Source organism: Daldinia loculata (assembly GCF_022478755.1).
Source record: "Daldinia loculata strain CBS 113971 unplaced genomic scaffold F4817scaffold_44, whole genome shotgun sequence".
NCBI classification, from domain to species: Eukaryota; Fungi; Ascomycota; class Sordariomycetes; order Xylariales; family Hypoxylaceae; genus Daldinia; species Daldinia loculata.
In genome coordinates this window covers 1-17732 of record NW_026054898.1, presented here as the reverse complement: position 1 = coordinate 17732, position 17732 = coordinate 1, and the positions used below count along the sequence as shown (strand labels likewise).

At 48.3% G+C, this 17732-nt stretch overlaps 6 protein-coding genes across 6 annotated transcripts; 4 read left to right on the top strand and 2 right to left on the bottom strand.

Moving 5' to 3' along the window:
* Nucleotides 1-616: 616 nt before the first annotated feature.
* On the top strand, nt 617-2386 carry F4817DRAFT_360341 (fatty acid/sphingolipid desaturase; the record flags this gene model as incomplete). Its single annotated transcript, XM_049306269.1, has 2 exons — nt 617-801; nt 883-2386. 2 exons carry the CDS (start codon nt 617-619, stop codon nt 2384-2386), a joined length of 1689 nt encoding a protein of 562 aa, XP_049156665.1.
* A 1467-nt stretch (nt 2387-3853) lies between these two features.
* F4817DRAFT_318231 (uncharacterized protein) lies at nt 3854-4101 on the top strand (the record flags this gene model as incomplete). Its single annotated transcript, XM_049300898.1, has 2 exons — nt 3854-3916; nt 3973-4101. 2 exons carry the CDS (start codon nt 3854-3856, stop codon nt 4099-4101), a joined length of 192 nt encoding a protein of 63 aa, XP_049156664.1.
* Nucleotides 4102-6692: 2591 nt separating this feature from the next.
* Nucleotides 6693-10310, top strand: F4817DRAFT_194881 (vacuole morphology and inheritance protein). The gene is made up of 9 exons (XM_049298501.1): nt 6693-6983; nt 7048-7210; nt 7297-7464; nt 7530-8202; nt 8254-9134; nt 9192-9310; nt 9369-9448; nt 9515-9674; nt 9807-10310. Exons 1-9 carry the CDS (start codon nt 6916-6918, stop codon nt 10159-10161), a joined length of 2667 nt encoding a protein of 888 aa, XP_049156663.1. The 5' UTR covers nt 6693-6915; the 3' UTR covers nt 10162-10310.
* Nucleotides 10311-10458: 148 nt separating this feature from the next.
* F4817DRAFT_360339 (uncharacterized protein) lies at nt 10459-11565 on the bottom strand (the record flags this gene model as incomplete). Its single annotated transcript, XM_049306268.1, has 2 exons — nt 10459-10843; nt 10919-11565. The coding sequence occupies 2 exons, from the start codon at nt 11563-11565 to the stop codon at nt 10459-10461; spliced, it is 1032 nt and encodes a 343-aa protein (XP_049156662.1).
* Nucleotides 11566-12077: 512 nt separating this feature from the next.
* F4817DRAFT_345012 (DnaJ-domain-containing protein) lies at nt 12078-14467 on the top strand. The gene is made up of 2 exons (XM_049304216.1): nt 12078-13241; nt 13299-14467. Exons 1-2 carry the CDS (start codon nt 12252-12254, stop codon nt 13872-13874), a joined length of 1566 nt encoding a protein of 521 aa, XP_049156661.1. The 5' UTR covers nt 12078-12251; the 3' UTR covers nt 13875-14467.
* Nucleotides 14468-15898: 1431 nt separating this feature from the next.
* F4817DRAFT_194832 (mitochondrial RNA-splicing protein MRS3) lies at nt 15899-17640 on the bottom strand. The gene is made up of 8 exons (XM_049298500.1): nt 17433-17640; nt 17275-17344; nt 17181-17216; nt 16986-17121; nt 16839-16931; nt 16711-16767; nt 16183-16654; nt 15899-16126 (listed from the first exon to the last, which is right to left on the bottom strand). Exons 1-8 carry the CDS (start codon nt 17468-17470, stop codon nt 16081-16083), a joined length of 948 nt encoding a protein of 315 aa, XP_049156660.1. The 5' UTR covers nt 17471-17640; the 3' UTR covers nt 15899-16080.
* Between the last annotated feature and the right edge of the window lie 92 nt (nt 17641-17732).

The window sequence follows — 17732 nt, the reverse complement described above, 5'->3', positions numbered from 1 at the left end:
ACCTTACGTGATGTATGATACTATGATACTACATAGGTTAACAAGTGATAGTTAGTTAACTGGAAGATAATTCTTAAATGTTGATAGTTGTTGTGGCTGTGTAGATTTTAGCTTCAATGGAAGGTCTTGCTAGGGTTGGGTTTGTACTATGTAATGTAAGTTTGTAGGTACCTATGTACATGTAGTTGGGGAGGTGGAGGTAGTGGGGAAAGCGTCGTGGCTCAATTGGCCTATTTCATTGGCCAGGCCTTCAGGGGATTCACCCAAACGAAATGTGCAGATAGTTACGGTGAGTTTTAACCCCCATTTTTCGGTTCCCACCGCTCTTCCTTAGCTCCCAAACTCCCAAAGCTCTTCGTCCGAGACTGCTTAGACTCCCAAGGTTCCCTTGACAAGGGGCGTACCTTAATCTTTAACATTTTAATGTCAATTGGTTTTAATTCTTTTTTGATAAAACGTGCCTAATCTCTTGTACAACCCCTCATAGTTCCATATACCCTCCCTTTCGCGATAGATTGAAATGGTTGCGTAAAATTGTCACCGGGAACATCGAGCTAGACCATTTGTGTCCCTTTCCTATACGTACCTAAGAGCCTAAAGAGGCTGGTGGACGACAATGGCCGAAAAAGCATACCCAGTACTGTCGAGAAGGCAGATCGAAGGTTTAATCGCAGACGGACGACGCATCTTCATTGCCAACCAATACGTATTCAAGGCCGATCCATGGCTACCGTATCACCCAGGCGGTGACAAGGCGATCCTACACATGGTTGGTCGAGATGCTACCGACGAAGTCACTGCGTTAGTGCTGCCCTCACCTGTATAACCCTATACGAGCATTGCATTAGGATCATCTGTCTCTAACATGTCTTGTTACTATAGTCTCCATTCCCCCGAAACAAGAGAGCGGATGAACCGTTATCGAATTGGTAGAATTGAAGGAAGGTGGACCAACTTCATCCCCCCTGTCCAAGGCGGTAAATTCAGACCATTGCTGGACGGCGACGAGGTTGAGGACGAGGTTGAGGAAGGCGACGTCATTTCTACGGGCGTGTCGAGCAGCCCAAGTTCCCGGGAGCCTTCCCCGGTTTTCGATGACAGCGCAGAAGCCGTGATTCGAAAGCGACGTGGCGTTGATGGATCAGTACCGAAATCTTCATCTACATCTTCCGTATCTTCGGTGGAACCTGATGATGATGGCATGTCATACCTCGACACCGTTACCAGGGAAAAGACGACTCTAGACTTGGAAAAGTATCCCTCCCTGGATTTTGATACCCAGGATGCCATCGTGGCCAAGTATCGCGATCTTGGCGAGCGAATCAAGGCCGAAGATCTTTATAAATGCAATTATTGGGCGTATGCAATCGAGGTCACACGATACTCAATCCTTTTCAGCCTCACCTTCCTCTTCTTGAACTGGGGTTGGTACGTTGCGAGTGCGGTGTGTTTAGGCGCATTCTGGCATCAGCTCGTTTTCACGGCTCACGATGCTGGTCACATGGGTATTACCCATGGCTTCCACACGGACACGGTTATCGGCATCATCGTTGCTGACTTCTTCGGTGGTCTCTCAATAGGATGGTGGAAGCGGAACCATAACGTGCATCACATCGTTACAAATGCACCGGAGCATGACCCGGATATCGAACATATGCCGTTCATGGCTGTGTCTCACCGGTTCTTCACATCGATGCGTTCCACTTTTTACGACCGCGTAATGGAATACGATGCTGTAGCAAAATTCATGCTCAGAATTCAACCTTACACTTACTACATACTTCTCCTCTTTGGGCGCTTGAACCTCTACCGCCTATCCTGGGACTTTTTGCTTGCTCGCAGAGGCCCTACGAAAGGACCTGCTTGGTGGCACGGGTGGTTCGAGATAACTGGACAGCTCTGTTTCATCACCTGGTACTTCTATGGAGTATTGTACAAATCGATTCCTAATAACTCGGATCGACTTGTCTTCTTCTTGATCAGCCATATGGTGCCCATGCCAGTCCACGCGCAGATCTGCCTTTCCCACTTTGCGATGAGCACCTCTGATATGGGGCCCCACGAATCATTTCCCCAGAAGATGCTCCGCACGACCATGGACATCGAATGCCCCCAATGGTTGGACTTTTTCCACGGCGGCCTGCAGTTCCAAGTCATCCACCATTTGTTCCCCAGGATTCCGCGTCATAATCTCCGCCGCACGCAAAAGCTAGTACAGGATTTCTGTAACGATGTTGGTATCCCGTACGCATTATACGGCTTCGTGGATGGGAATAGGCAGGTTGTTGGCACGCTAGCCGAAGTATCGAGGCAAGCAGCCATCCTTGCCAAGTGTCAGAAGGTCATCTCCGAGGGCGAGGATGCAATTCATGGACACCATCATTAATATTTTAGCATGGTGTTACCCATATTGTCGTAGCTTTTGATAAGCCCTGTAAATAGGTAGCGGTGTCTTCCCGTGGCGGAGGCCAACCAACGGAAAATGGAATGGGGTTGACTCGGTATGATGTTGGAGAAGTTTCTCAGACGTTATGCCTTACGACCCTCTCAAAACCTAATGCAACGTCGTTGGGATTCTTACGAGAGATGGTGTTCTTAAACTTAGCGATATTGCAGTCGGACCATCTAACCATTCTGGATGAATGGAAAATTGATAACTTTCAGGTTCCAAGACGAAAGCATCCCGTAGCGAACCAATACGATGTCTAGCCAGGTAAATCAAACCTAGGTCTAGTAATTTTGTCTCCGACTTGTCAACTATCTTGTTAGAATTGAGCCGTGGGCTGCGCTATCGTAGGGGTTTTCATCCAAATCAGGTTCCCACGGTCATAGAGAAGACAGTCGACTACGTTGCTGCCCTACCGGACGAGAGGGACATATGCGTGCCTGAGAGGTTGCCTTATTGTGAGCTGATTTTGGCAATTATCATATAGATTGATTTAATGCTCTTGTGCAACGCTCACTGGCCCCTTGCGTCTCAATCCAGGTTACGTATAACCAAGTATAGACAGCTGAGGCCGCGGAGATGTTATTAGTGGTGGTTTGCTTCGATTACCTCTTCTGTTACTTACGTCTGTCACGGTTCTCGTTCTTGTATTAGCCTTATTGGATTTTGTCTTTCGGCGGCTAAAGAAATGCTCTCCTTGACAGCCGCGTGAATCCTGCGAGGTCGGAAGACTTGGCCTGCCAAACGGCATTGTGCATCATAAGTCGATACACGGCTGTTCCCGTCGGTTTCTCGCAGGAATCTGGCCCCGGCTTAGCAGAATATACCCAGGTACGTATGTTTGGATCCGCGGCTGCTACACGGCTGAGAGGGAGAGGACATCGTGCGGTCCTTCGCCAACCAATATAGATCCCTGGATCCTATACTCTGCTCTGATACATTAGTGATCTGGGGCCGAGTACAAGATTGGCAGAAATGTGCCTCGCATATAACCCTACATCATGTCAGTTACTCTATTGTTTGCTACAGTCTTACATATACCGTGCTTCCTGCAGCTTCCCTTCCTTGCATGGCGCTCAAGATTCCGCGGCCAGTGACGCGCTAGAAGCGAAAGAGACAAGGCTTGCCTTATGTGCACGGTCACGATATCTTCAGTGAAAAGTGCAAAAAGCAAGTACCTTGTGACCCTGACGGTTGGTTCGGATTCGGGAAGGTTGATAAACCGGTCTTTTCCTGACGGCATAGTTTAGACTATATATACTAACCTCGCCTCGCTGCTTCAACCTCTGACACGCTTCTTCTTTTTGCTTACCGTTTAGTCCTCCTCAGCCACACTTATACCCAACCGTGGGTTGGTCGTTCTTCCACATACAGTTCTCAAGTCATCGGGACGTTGATCATCACAAAATGGGACCGACTAAGATGGATGAGAAATCAGCCGCGCGGATCGCTAAGTCCCGCGGGAAGACCGTATTACACCTAGGTACCGCCTCCGAACAATGGTCAAGATACTCACCACGGAGCAGGACCCTTTCGCAAAGCGTGCAGGTATGGCCGCTAAAAATAACAAGGATCAGAGGGGCGACAGCTCGGACGGATCCTGGCGGAAGAGCGACTCGAACCAGAAGAAAAAGGACGGTGGCCAAGAAAAGTAAAAGGATTCGGGGCTTCCCCCGGTCCAATCAGCAGATCTATACGGCTGATAGTGGCGCGAGCTCTGCTGGATAGAGGCTAGGAACTGAAGATCTAGACGGGCCCCTTGTGATAGATCATCAAGTGCTATCTTAGCTACCTAGCTGAAGATGAGGATCTGAACCGCGTTGGACTGGTAGAGCTGCGGAAAAAGAGTTGTAAGTAGGAGGTGGCATCAAGGTCACCATCGTGGTGCACATGATCGTGGACGGGAAGCGGGATATATCGGGATAAGCTAAGCCTGGCTTTTTTTTCCTTTCCTTTTTTTCTTTGACGCCGTAGGTAGGCTTGGTCAGCTATGGTATGCTTAGTCGAGTATGGTAGGATGGTTTTTGTACAGGCTACCTCATCTTTCACGATTGGCTGCTTCGAGAATTCTCCGGTCGAAAAGGGGGAGCATACTGTCGTTACCAAGATCAGCATATGCCTAATTCCAGTTTTAGGGTAGTGTTTAGGTACGAAGTACCCCAACAAGGTCGTTTTAGAAGCAGCCCAGGCAGCAGATTAAACTTGTATCCAATGTGACATGCCTATCTATACCAGCTGATCGGGTCTGGGTATCTCCAAATTGATGCGGCTTACCTACCTGAAAAGGGGATGTATAGGCGGGATTGCTTCTCTTGTGCTACCGTGAAAACGCATTTATGATGTTAATAATATAATATGTGATATTATAGGTAGTATTATGAGGGGCTATAGTAAAAGGTGTATAATAGAACTGACGAAAATAGGAGGACCAAAAGAAAAAATATGAGAGTTGATAAAAACATAATAGTGATGATACTCCGAGAGTAACAATACCAAATAACGCATGTTCATACGGATTCACCAATAAAGTTGAGACCTAAGTCTAACACACAACTAAATTCACACCGCTTATTTGACTGATAGAGCGTTATAAAATTGATCCCATATCATCTTTTAGCAAACGTCTCACAAAGCTGTAGCATCCATTACATATAATGTTCGTCTAAAATACGTGCATATAAATTATCTAAGCATTGAAGTAACGAACAGCTAACTATCCCAGCAGCCGATCTCCAGATAAATTGGGCTCATCTGAAGATCTGGTCGGCTAGTACAAGGACGGGACTAAATGCGTAGCATCTTTCCACGTCATTGTACATGTGCATTGTCTTACTCGGCAGAGGATCTGCTATGATCTTAGATTATAGCAGGCATATATTTAATATATCTAGGGCTGATCTTCTCCATCCTAGCAGCAGTGACATTAGGAAAAATTGCCATTGCCGATTCACATATCGCTTGATCCGCCCGGCACCCTGAGGGAGCGAGAAACTGGTCGAAGCACGCAAATAAAAGACTCGTATCCGCGAGTAGCCGACGGGGTTGTTGTGGCTGTGGCTGCGGCGGCTAAAGAAGAAACTCTTGCATTGGCTAGGACCGTAAGATGGCTCGCTACCTATACCGTCGGGACCCTCGGTATGTTATGCACGCAAACAGGAGCCCATGTTTTGCTGTCGGCTCACTGACCCCTGGCGAATGGCCGATGGAAGATACACCCTGTGAAGCCAACAGAAGCCAACATAGGACCATAGGTAGACGTAGAAAAGTCGAACGACTTATTGACTCCCAACGCGAGAGGTTGATTTAGGCACTTTTTTACACGGCCGGGCTACTTCGGCATGCTGGTATTCCCCCCTCACCTCCTTAATTCATCGCCGACAATGCGTTTTGAGTGCTCTGACCTTCTTAAGGACTCGTGATAACATCACTGCTTATACATATGCTTCGGCCGTAATGTGGTCGGAAGCTTTGGAGAATATAACTTGTAACTCGGTGAAGACCGGAGTCATATACCTTGAGTACCTCATATATAAATCATCGGGAGATATATAGAAAAGTTAAGTAGTAAGTAGGTAGTCATGGCTTTTACAGCTGTAATAAATATCACGGAGTATTATCGTATATTGTTTATAACATTAGGTTGTAATGGAATCGGTTAGATGTTTTATTGGCTTGCTTTCTCGTGGCTTCGAATAAAGTTAATGATTGGAAGTGCATGCTTCTGAATCAAACGGGTTGATTTTGGTTAGATTTCAATCCAAGCGCGCCATGCGACTGAATCTGGCCGTTGTCATAGGCTAATCTTGACAGCGCCTTAGCTGTTGCAATTGGTGTCTTAAGTCAACGGTTGCAACGTCCGTAGCTTTGAGTTTGTCCCAGCGCACTGGCTTAGGGACCTTGGCGCAGACGCCACATCTCGCCGATAAGCAAGTACTTCCAAGCAGCTTCTCTAAGGTTCTACTTGTGCTCTTGTTAGAATCTAGTACCTTCTTACAGATAAGGTTCAGCCTCGTCAGCCTTTAACGGTCAGCTGGTTAGTGCTGCCCCCCCGCTAAACCTTAATCCTTGCATGAAAGTGCAGCAAGATGTACCCAGACATGAGAACTCGCCCATACATTTTACTTGGTACACATACATCATTGATGCTTCATCACTCAGCCTTGTCGTCTCCTCCCAATCCCAATCCCTCTAACTCTTAAACTGTTAGGTTATCTCAATACCGACTACAGCAAGTCCTAATACTTTGATAGAATATTCAGACACTATTGTAATCCGACTTGTTGCCTTTCTGTCCTTCTTTTCTTATCAAGTCCATTGTCAGCTGTCCATTGTCCATTTATCCAACCACTTGAATTTGAATAATCAATCAGATATTCCACCCAGCGTCATTGATGAACCACCCAACCACATTATCCACATCCCGGCACAGCATGGTAACGTGACCTGCTTGCTGAGACGAAGACGCAGCAATGGAACCCAACGTCCAGCGCCTTCTTAACGATAAGCTGTACGACAAGAGGAAGACCGGTGCCCTTGAGTATGCTGCATACCCCCCTAAACTTGTAGATAGTATCGAATTGAGTTTACTAACTTAAGTACAGACTCGAACGCTCTATTCGGGAGCTGACAGCGGCCAAGGACTACAAAAGGGTTAAGGATATCCTTGAGCAGTTGTGTAACGAATACGCTTATGCTGTCCATCAACCCCATGCACGAAATGGAGGTTTGATCGGTTTGGCCGCTGCTGCCATCGCCCTCGGTTCAGTATGTTTCTTTTTCTCTCGTCCTATTGTTTCCGGAACGCCTTTTCTTGTCTCTCTTGATACTGTTTAATCTGACATCGTGTTAAGGAGCTGCCGAGATATCTCGAGGTTATCGTGCCGCCTGTTCTGGCTTGTTTTACCGACCAAGATGCTCGCGTTCGATATTATGCATGCGAGTCTATGTATAACATTGCCAAGGTTGCCAAAGGCGAGATTTTGAAATATTTTAACCACATTTTTGATGCTTTATGCAAGGTAATTCGATGCTTCTATCCGAGAACTCTTTTCATTTGATCTGACATCTATTCTTTCTACCACAGCTAGGCGCAGACTCAGAACTTTCTGTGAAAAACGGCGCCGAACTTCTCGATCGTCTAATCAAGGATATTGTCTCCGAGTCAGCGGCTACTTACGTGTCCGTGCTCGAGAGTGAACCTCCCCCGCCTTATGATGCGAAGGACTCTGAGCAAGGCGCTTCCCCTAATTCGAACCTCCCAACAGCTTTCTCCCTCCCAGATTTTATCCCTCTCCTAAAGGAACGGATATGGGTTATGAACCCGTTTACTAGAACGTTCCTTGTCGGTTGGATTACTCTACTCGACTCGATTCCGGATCTCGAACTGGTTACGTACCTGCCCGAGTTTCTGGGTGGTTTGCTCAAGTTTCTCAGTGGCAACAATGCCGACGTCCATGCGGCAACGCAGGCCTGTCTGGATAAGTTCTTGAACGAGATCAAGAGAATTGCCCGAGTGAAGAAGGGTATCGCCGAGAGCAGAAAGTCGAAGGGAGATGGAAAGAGGAAGCGGGAGGACTCTGTCGATAGCGGTAGTATGCGTCTGGCAGCAGATGACGCCGAGGAAGCAGGCTCTACTACGGCCAACGAGGATGATGATGAAGTTAGCAGTGAGGATGACTGGATTCCGGGACAAGATGTGCAGATTAACTATAAGGCCATCCTTGAGATCCTCACTGCGACCCTTGATTCCCCCCTGGGTAAATGCTCTTGGCTCGATAATATGATTATGAATACTAATATCGCGATAGAGGAAGACAGCCTTCTAGAAAGCCTACGATGGATAGTATCGTTTCTAGATATCTGCCCTGAAGAAGTCTTACCATTTACTCCTAAAATATTAGCCCACCTTCTCCCAGCGATGGCTAGCGGGGTCGAGCCGATTCGCCAGGCTGCGACAAGAGTGAACACATCACTGATGGAATATGTTGTCTCTCTTACAGACGAAACCGAAGTGGCCCCGGGCCCGTCAACGTCACGACTGTCTGCACCTGCTACTGACCGCCCCGAAGGAGCGTCCAGTACACGCGCCTCCTTGTCGAGCAATCGCGAAATAGATCTACGCAGTCCCACACCGGCTCAAAACCGCAGAGCATCAACCCCCGCTCAACCATCTCAGCCTCAGCCAGACTTGGATTATGCTGCCGCAGTTAATTCTCTCACCTTGCTATTCTTAAATGACCACGAGGAAACCCGCGTTGCTGCACTAACTTGGCTCATCATGTTGCACCGAAAAGCACCTAGGAAAATCGTTGCGTTCAACGACGGAACATTCCCTGCCCTCCTCAAGACGCTTTCAGACCCGGCAGAAGCTGTCGTTACCAAGGACTTACAGTTACTATCTCAAATATCTAGAAACAGCGAAGACGACTACTTTTCTAATTTTATGGTCAGTCTTCTGCAACTTTTCTCTACTGATAGAAAGCTACTAGAGACTCGAGGAAACCTGATCATACGCCAATTATGTATGACTCTGAGCCCCGAGAGGATATACCGTACTCTAGCCGAAACGATTGAGAAAGAAGAGGATGTTGAGTTTGCCAGCATAATGGTGCAGAATCTCAACAATAACCTAATTACGGCGCCGGAACTAGCCGACTTGAGGAAACGATTACGGAACCTAGAGACGAAGGTAACGTTGTTTAACCACCCAGTAATTTGGCTTAGGCCATACTGACTATTTCTATAGGAGGGCCAGGTGTTCTTCGTCGCCTTGTTCCGTTCTTGGTGTTACAACGCCGTTGCAACCTTCTCCTTGTGTCTACTCGCTCAGGCATACGAAGCTGCGTACAATCTCTTGCAGATTTTGTGAGTGTTGTAGAATAGGGGAAACATAATTACTGGACAATCCACTAACAGATACAAGTGCGGAGCTAGAGATGACAGTCCACATTCTCATCCAGATCGACAAGCTTGTCCAACTGATTGAGTCTCCCGTCTTCACATGTGAGTTACCTAATATTCATCCTGCTTTTGGCTATATACGTTAACGAGTCAATGTTGGACTACTAGATTTGCGACTCCAGCTTCTCGAACCCGAGAAGTATCCATACCTCTATAAATGTCTTTATGGAATTTTGATGCTTTTGCCGCAGTCCTCTGCTTTTGCGGCTCTCAAGAATAGGTTGAACAGCGTAAGCGCGATAGGATACTTGCAGACCGGGCCTCGACCGTATGTACCCTATCTCACTGCCCCTTTGACAATCCCCTGGCAAGGTTCAGTGGCCGAAGCCATCTCCTCTTACCAAAGCCACCACCCTCGTTCCAAAAGCGTCCATGACACTTATTCTTCATGCGTTCTTAGTCCTGCAACTACACCTAGCGCTTCAAATTATGACCGCCCAAACAGGTTGGGGAAGGGCCGCGAAGACAATACGATACGATGGGACCAGCTCTTGGAAAAGTTCAGGAGCGTACAGGAAAAGGCGAGACGGGCACAGAGGATGCAGGACGGCAGTAACCTCGACGACGGGTTAGACTTCGGCGGACTACGTATCACAGAACGAGAGCCCCCACGGCCTCTCCCGGCCCCGTCCGTACCACCGAAAGACTCGACGCCGCCCGCTGCGCCGCCGCCAAAGCGTTCGGGATTAGGGAAACAGTTTGGACGACTGGGCGCGTCCGTCTCAGGCAGAGGGAAACGATCGCAGCCCCAATAGAAGTGAAGTTGGTTATGCCGTCGGGTTTTGCAGTCATTCATCTACGTCGTCGTAGAGAGGGTGACCTACTTACTACAAGGGAGGTGATTTTTGAAGAAGCGATTCGTTCCAGATAGATTATTATGTCTTGTACCGAGTACTGTCAGCATATGATTGTGTACAGCGAGGATACCTGAGAGTTCAAATAGATAAGTAATGATTAATGGCGTTTTTATGCACATATTGGATTGCATTATATACTGAGATGAGTATTTCTGCAGCTGTTTTGAGGCCTACTTGAGGATAGTATAATCTAATTTAGTCTAGTCTAGGCCTCCTCCTACTCTTCACCGGACTCTCCCGTTCAACCAACCTCTCAAAGTCCTCATCGCGCCGCTCCGTCGCGTGCCGGAGCTCGGAACGTAAAGCTTCTAGTTCAGCGCGTGCGGCGTCGATATCAGGGGGTAGGCCGGCGAAGGCGCGGACCTGCGCGTCGAGATCCTTTTTGCGGGATAGCAGGTCTAGGTATGCTTCCTCGTCGGCGCGCACGTCGTCGACGGTTAGACTTGGGAGACCGATGGTTTTTTCTAAAGAGTGGACTTGGTGGGTTAGGTCGGGGAGGTGGCTGGATGTGCTCTTGACTAGGCGTTGCAGGGAGAGGTTTTGCTTTGGGAGAGTGGGGGGGAGTGTGAATATGCTGGCGCTGCTACCACTACCGCTACCGCCGACGGTGCTGTCGTTATCGTTGTGGGTATTGAGGCTGGAGTCGGTATTGGACTGCTGTAGCTCTGCGAGAAAGGTCTCGGCGCGAGCAGATTCCCGGTCTAAGTACCGCCGTAGTAAATCTACCCTCTCGATTCCGTCTTCTAGCTCGAATGCTCGTCCTTGCAGCTCGGCGAACTTGGACCCGAGGATTTCGGGGGTGGGATACGCGACGCCTAGCTCGACGGCCATAGAGGCCATGGCGTCGAGGGCTGCGGCGCCGTCTTTGCTTAGGGAGGATTCGAGCGCGGAGAGCAGGTCTGTGGCTAGGATGTCACCGTCGAGAGCTTCTTCCGCCTCTTCTGCTTCTTCCCGCCCTTCCTGTTGTTTCTGTTTTCGAGCATCAATCCTCCTCCGCCGCTCCTCGCGCTCTCTTTCAACGGAGCGCACTTCTTCCAGCGCGGCCTCCTCGACGCGCGCGAGCTGCTCGCGGTGCTCGTCGGCGGCTTCGTTGGCCGTGGCTAAGGCGAGCAGGGCCTTCAGGGTTTCGGGGTTGCGCTCGAAGGGGGGAGGGCGGGAGGCGCGGTTGGAAGAGGAGTTGGAGGAGTTGGCGAAGATGCTGCGCAGCCAGGTGTCGATGTAGGACCAGTCTTTTGCGGTGGAGGCGGCGGCGCGGGCGACGGAGGGGGAGAATATTGCTTGGGAGGGGGGGAGGTGCGACATTGTGAGGATGTGGAAGTTTGTTTGGTTACATTTATATAATTATTTATATAATTAGATTGAGAGATGTGTGGAATTGGAGAATTGACTTTTTATTGATAACATTAATGAAGCTTCAAATTTGGAGACGTCGACAAGTTACACGTCGAATACACGCGACGGGCAGGGATGCATTGGGGATTGGTGGGGTAAAGTTGGCCGGCTGCAGTCCCCGTCGGGTCCTGTAGCCCCTCTTGCCTCTTTAGGAAACAGCTAATTGTGGCGCATGATCGGTACGTAGTCCACATGGACAATACATATTGGAAGATTCGCGCCGGGTTTGTTCATGTCGCCTCTAAAAGGCAGTTAGAAGTGGCCAGGTTGTCCATGCAGGGATAAATTTGTTTAGCGAGTACTTACTAGTAACAGCCTAGACTGAATAGTTTTTCAAGTACTTGACTAGCAGATAGTGCTAGATACGCGTAGTAGCCACTTGTTAATCTTTTGTATGTATCTGGACCTTTTAAGTCGTTTATACCTTCATTAACTTCCACGTTTCTATATTTCTCTGTGTTTCTACTTCCTACTTCTTCGTCGTCTTTCCTGTAATACTACATATCTAATTCTTCTGCTCCTGCAAACAAAAACCTGACGGCGTCCGCGCCAACAGGCAATCAAGTCTATTGTAATCGTCTAATTATCGCGTCATCATGATTGTCCCTCTATCAGCGCTGGCTCTCGCAGCCACTGCGCTCACTTCTACCGGTTTCGTTCAAGCCCTCTCTGCTTCGGATATCCCCGCCGACACTCCTATCTCGACCCTCCTCTCTTCGGCGCAATCACACTTAACTAAGGGCGAAACAAACGAGGCTCTAACGTTCTACGATGCCGCTGTTGCCCGCGATCCAAACGACTACCTAACGTACTTCAAACGGGCTACCACCTACCTTTCGCTTGGTCGCACGTCGCAGGCTACTTCGGACTTCAACAAGGTCTTACAGCTGAAGCCGGACTTCGAAGGAGCGCATCTGCAACTGGGCAAGTTAAAGGCCAGAGGTGCTGATTGGGATGGAGCTGTGGAACACTACCTCTTAGCCAAGCAGAAGCAAGGATCCTCCGAATTCGAGAAACTGGTCGAAGCACAGGGCGCCGCTAAGTTGGCAGAAGCAGCCGCGCAAAAGGGAAACTGGGATGAATGTATAAGTCAGGCCAGCGATGCCATCCTCGTCGCAAACCGGGCCCCCAACCTGCGAGAACTACGCATCAAGTGTCGGTTCGAGAAAGGAGAGGTTGAAGGCGCGATGGGCGACTTACAACATATCCTGCAGATGAAAGCGGGCGACACTACTCCTTATCTACAGATCTCAGCTACTACATTTTACGCTTTAGGAGATATAGAACAGGGTATAGCGCAGGTCAAGAAGTGTCTGCACTCCGATCCCGAGTCTAAGCCCTGCAAGAAGTTATTAAAGCAAGAAAAGAACATCGATAAGACGTTAGCAAAAGTTAACAAGGCTTTGGAGAGGAATCAGCCTATGACCGCCGTCAAGTTGTTAGTACCGTCTGGTGATGAACCGGGTCTGATCAACGAGGTGGAAGAGCAGATTAAGGAGCACAAGAAGGCTGGTATCATCCCGGAACTCGCACCCAATGTGTTGCTGGCTAGATTAGTCGAGACTGCTTGCCAGGCTTACTACGAGGTACTACCATTATCTTTTCAAATTTGAGAAAACAACAAGTCGCTAACTACTCTACAGGCAAATAGCAAGAAGGCCAGCATATATTGTCCAAAGTCTCTAGCACTAGATGAGAATTCTCTATACGGTCTCTTATACAAAGCCAAGACGCAGCTAGACGCCGAAGATTTCGAGCCCTGCATCGCAACTCTGAAGAAAGCAGCAGAAGCCAGACCGGACAAGAATAACATCATCAACCCCCTAATGCAGAAAGCCCAGGTCGCTCTCAAGCGCAGCAAGACAAAGGATTACTACAAGGTCCTCGGCGTGTCGCACGACGCGGACGAACGACAGATCAAGTCGGCCTACCGAAAACTCACCAAGATTCACCATCCCGACAAGGCGGCCAAGCAGGGTTTAAGCAAGGAGGAGGCGGAGAAGAAAATGGCATCGATCAACGAGGCGTACGAGGTGCTGAGCAACCCCGAGCTCCGTGAAAGATTCGATCGCGGTGACGACCCGAATTCTCACGAACAGCAGGGCAATCCGTTCCAGCAGGGCCAACCGTTCATGTACCAACAAGGCGGCGGCCAGCAGTTCCACTTCAAGTTTGGTTCGGGAGGTGGTGGTTTCCCGGGTGGTTTCCCGTTCGGTTAAGAAAGAGTAAGGGGTTTTTAACAACGAGAATAGATAAGACGAAGATGAAGATGAAGAATTCTTGCATGCACTGGCACAGGCGGGTTGGAGTTTGTGGAGTTGTTTTGGGTTTAAGTTCGAGTTCGAGAAGGCTTGGAGCAGGGGCAGGGGCAAGGAGGTCAAGTAAAGTAAATATTCGTTTAGTCAAGGGAGCGGTCGAAGCCATGTTTCTTGCTTGGTTGTGTATATATACATTAGGTACGTGCGTACTTTATCAGTAACTAAGTAGTATAAGAGACGCGGGTTTTCAACCTTGTGGCTGTTGATATGGTTATGCTTTTTGAGTAATTCTGAGATTTACATATTGCAAGGTTGGTAGGTGTAAGATGTAAGACATGCGTGTTGTTGTATATTTTGTAATTGGAATTGCTTTATTGGCGGGTGGGTGAATCTGGTTGTCCGTCCACTTAGATACTTACGTAGGTTGGAGGTAGGTTATCGAGATGGCGATCTCGTCAATCTGTTTAGGTTCTCTCGAGTACTATATTTAATAATCAAGTAGTAACTAGGTATTTACGCACTTGGCTTGCATTACATTTCCCCTTACATGTGAATATATAATTATATATGTGTGTAGATATCTAGGCCGAGACTATATTACGTATAAGGCAATACGATATCTCTCGGCCGGCACATCACGGCGGAGCTGGAGTTTATGGACTCCGGACTAACCTAGTAGATTTACAAATGCACATTGCCTCTTTTATTCATTTAGTAACTTGACTACTAGAGTTAGGTATGCGCTACCATTGGTGTTAGTTTGCTTCATCTACATTTGATTATACAGTATAGGCTTGCGTGCAAATAAATAATTTACATACTTTAGGTTACGTAGGTATACATCTCTTCGGCCTAAATATTGAGCTCTAAGTTGCTCAGTGCAAGAAAGTAGGCTTATATACCCCCCAATCTATCACATCATATTATATCATATCAGCGTTAATGTATAAATAAATATATATGTCAAGACTATAACATATAATCTTCCTATCTTCCAAGCATCTAGGTTAAGATCTCAGGGGACACTGGATCTAAGGGAGAGCATGTGTATGAAAGTCCTCGGCCTCACATTGACATCTCCGATAAGCAGCATAGGATAACACATAACGATATCCATATCTACGGATAAACAGCCACTTATTCATCTACTCTGCCTTAAGTTAAGCAGTAAAAATCAGATTCAGAGGTGAACTGCTCGATTCAGACGTCAGCATTGACGGCGACATACCTGCAAATCATAACTATAACCGCATGTACCGCGTGAAATCAGCGTTTGTCCAGTCCCATCCCATCTTCGTCCGTCTATGTCGTACGGCACTAGTGCACAGTCTTAAATAACCAATATATCTGTACACGGCGAGTTGAGCCCAAATCTGCAGTAAATCCTACCACTGCCACTACCAGATCAATCAGATCTCCTTTTCCCTATAGTTATAGGTAAGCCTCGTAGTATGTGTGTATGTATGATGTGATTTCTATCCATCCATCTGGCACCGAGCATCGGTTGTTGAATCGTTACTCGAGGATCATAAGCGAATAAAAAGATTGTGGGAAAAAATCAGGGAACTTGAGTAGAACACCGGTCCTCTCGCAAAACTCCTGCCAGTATCATTCATTTCGATCCTCTCTCCAACCTATGGGCTGGGCCTATGAGGCAGATATCCGAGGACATTGGTACGAAAAAGCAAGTTGATATGTACATTTCGATTTTAGTGTCTACCCAGACACATAACCCCCCCCCTTTAACCGCCCGCCCCCTCTCTCCACCCGTTTTTAGAAATTTTATTCCCGATTGCTCGTGAAATATCTTTTTGCGTCGTCGCCCGGAAAGGGTGGAAACTCTCGGAAGTCCACGGGAAACAACCCCACGCAAAACTCCAATGGATACAGGTAATCCAGGAAACTAATCATCTTCATTGCATTTCACATGACGCCTGCGGGGGGTTCGGTGAGCCTATAGAATGAGGCTAATGCTTTTCTTGTGCGACAGGGCACGTCAGCCCAAGCAGCCCAAGTCAGACAAATTTAGGATAACAGACTTCGCAGCCTCGGGCTCGGTCTTGTACCTCGGAGATATCCTGATGGCGGGAGGATCGGCAACAAAGGGAGCCGATTTGTGGAGTCTTCATGGATACCTCAAGAAAACAACACTGGATTGTTGCCTGATTCAACCCATCACGGACGATGACGTGTTGGCACGAATGAAGTATGCCCTTTGACATAATTATAAGTATAGACGACTTAGAGTATTAGACAAAGGTACACTTACTTGGAAGCTTCGTAAGCTGACCAGCAGATGGCTGTGCTCGGCATTGTGGTGACCACTCTCGGCCGAACTCCTTTAAAGAACCCGCGTAGGCCCTCCCGTTGGTACATTAGCCTGCAGCCTGCCGTGAATCCATTCACCGACCTAAGCTCCGGGTCGGAAGCTGTACCTCGGGTTTGTAGCATAGTTTTGATAACGTCCATTGGTGTAGTTAGAGCTGCTGCGAAACCCCCCGCAACGGCGCCTGCCATGCAATGCGTAAACGGATCGTACGTCTTGCTGGGATTCATTGTCGTAGATATAGATTCGTATGCGAGGAATTGGAGGGCTGTAAAGGGTACAGTCATAGATAAAGTGGTTGGATATGAGACGTAGAAGGCCGATAAACCTTCGGTTCTGTAGACGTATCGAGCGCAGTCCATCATAGAGCGGTACATCTTGCTCGAATTTTGTATCTGCATGCGTTGCTTGATCACTATGGTCAGAGTTAGATAGATACGACCAATTAGTGTCTTCAAGGCTCTACCATACCGTCAAAGGGGTTCATAAGCGCATCACTGGCTATGGTTGCGCAAGCCCCACTTGTTGCTAGAAAAAGGGTAAATGTTAGACATGTATTGCTGAGGAAGAGGATCAAGCTGGGGAGGTTAGTAGCATACCTGCTGCTAGTGGGTGGTGTACACCAGCTCGGTTGCCACCCATAAGATGCTTAACGGCCTCATATGTCGCAAAGTAGACTGCGTGCGCAGGCCCTAATAGTCCAAGTGGTGAGAAATGAGCTATATCAGTCTCTCAGGAGAACCTACCAGCTCCGACGACAACACTTGACATCCCCCGCCATAACTTCAATACACCCTCTCCACTTGCTATGCGCATGGTACTCTGTATCATGCCTTTGTAGACTGCGTTCGCCCCCACCGGGTTAAGTATCTGCATTCGCGTCTGTAATATCCCTAGTTAGTATTAAGTCGGATAGTCGGATAGGTTTAAGCGTGACGAACCTTGATCGCGTCAATTGGGTACATAACTGTGTGTTCCTAGCATCCTGTTAGCAATCACGGGTTGACCCCGAAAGGCAAAAGTAATCGGGCTTACGGCAATACCGGCGAAGGCGCCAGCGATCATATTTTGGGCTAAGGAGAAATTAGGGGGCAGAGACTCATAGCTAGTGAGGCAGTCTAAGTCAGTATCCCGTATAACCATCATGCTGGCGTCTATTATTGAGTGATAGGCCTGAGGAAGGGGAAACATACTCGTACTCCTCGACGGGCTCGCCTGTTGGCTGGGCCATTTTGGCCACAGCTTCAGGGCCTTCGCCGAAGGCCTTAGGTTGAAGAGCCAGGGTTGCGATTTGGCGAGGTCGGGAAGGAGTTAGCGATGTGCGAATGTGTGAAGTAGAAAGGCTCGCTGGTAGGATCGCCCTTCAAGAGAATTGAGTTATGGGGGGGGGGGGGGGGGGGGGGGGGCAGCAAAGCGGGGTCGGGGCGCCCCCCGGACCGGCGAGGTGGGGGATAGAGAAGAAAAAAGAAGTAACCGAAAGGATGCGGGTTATT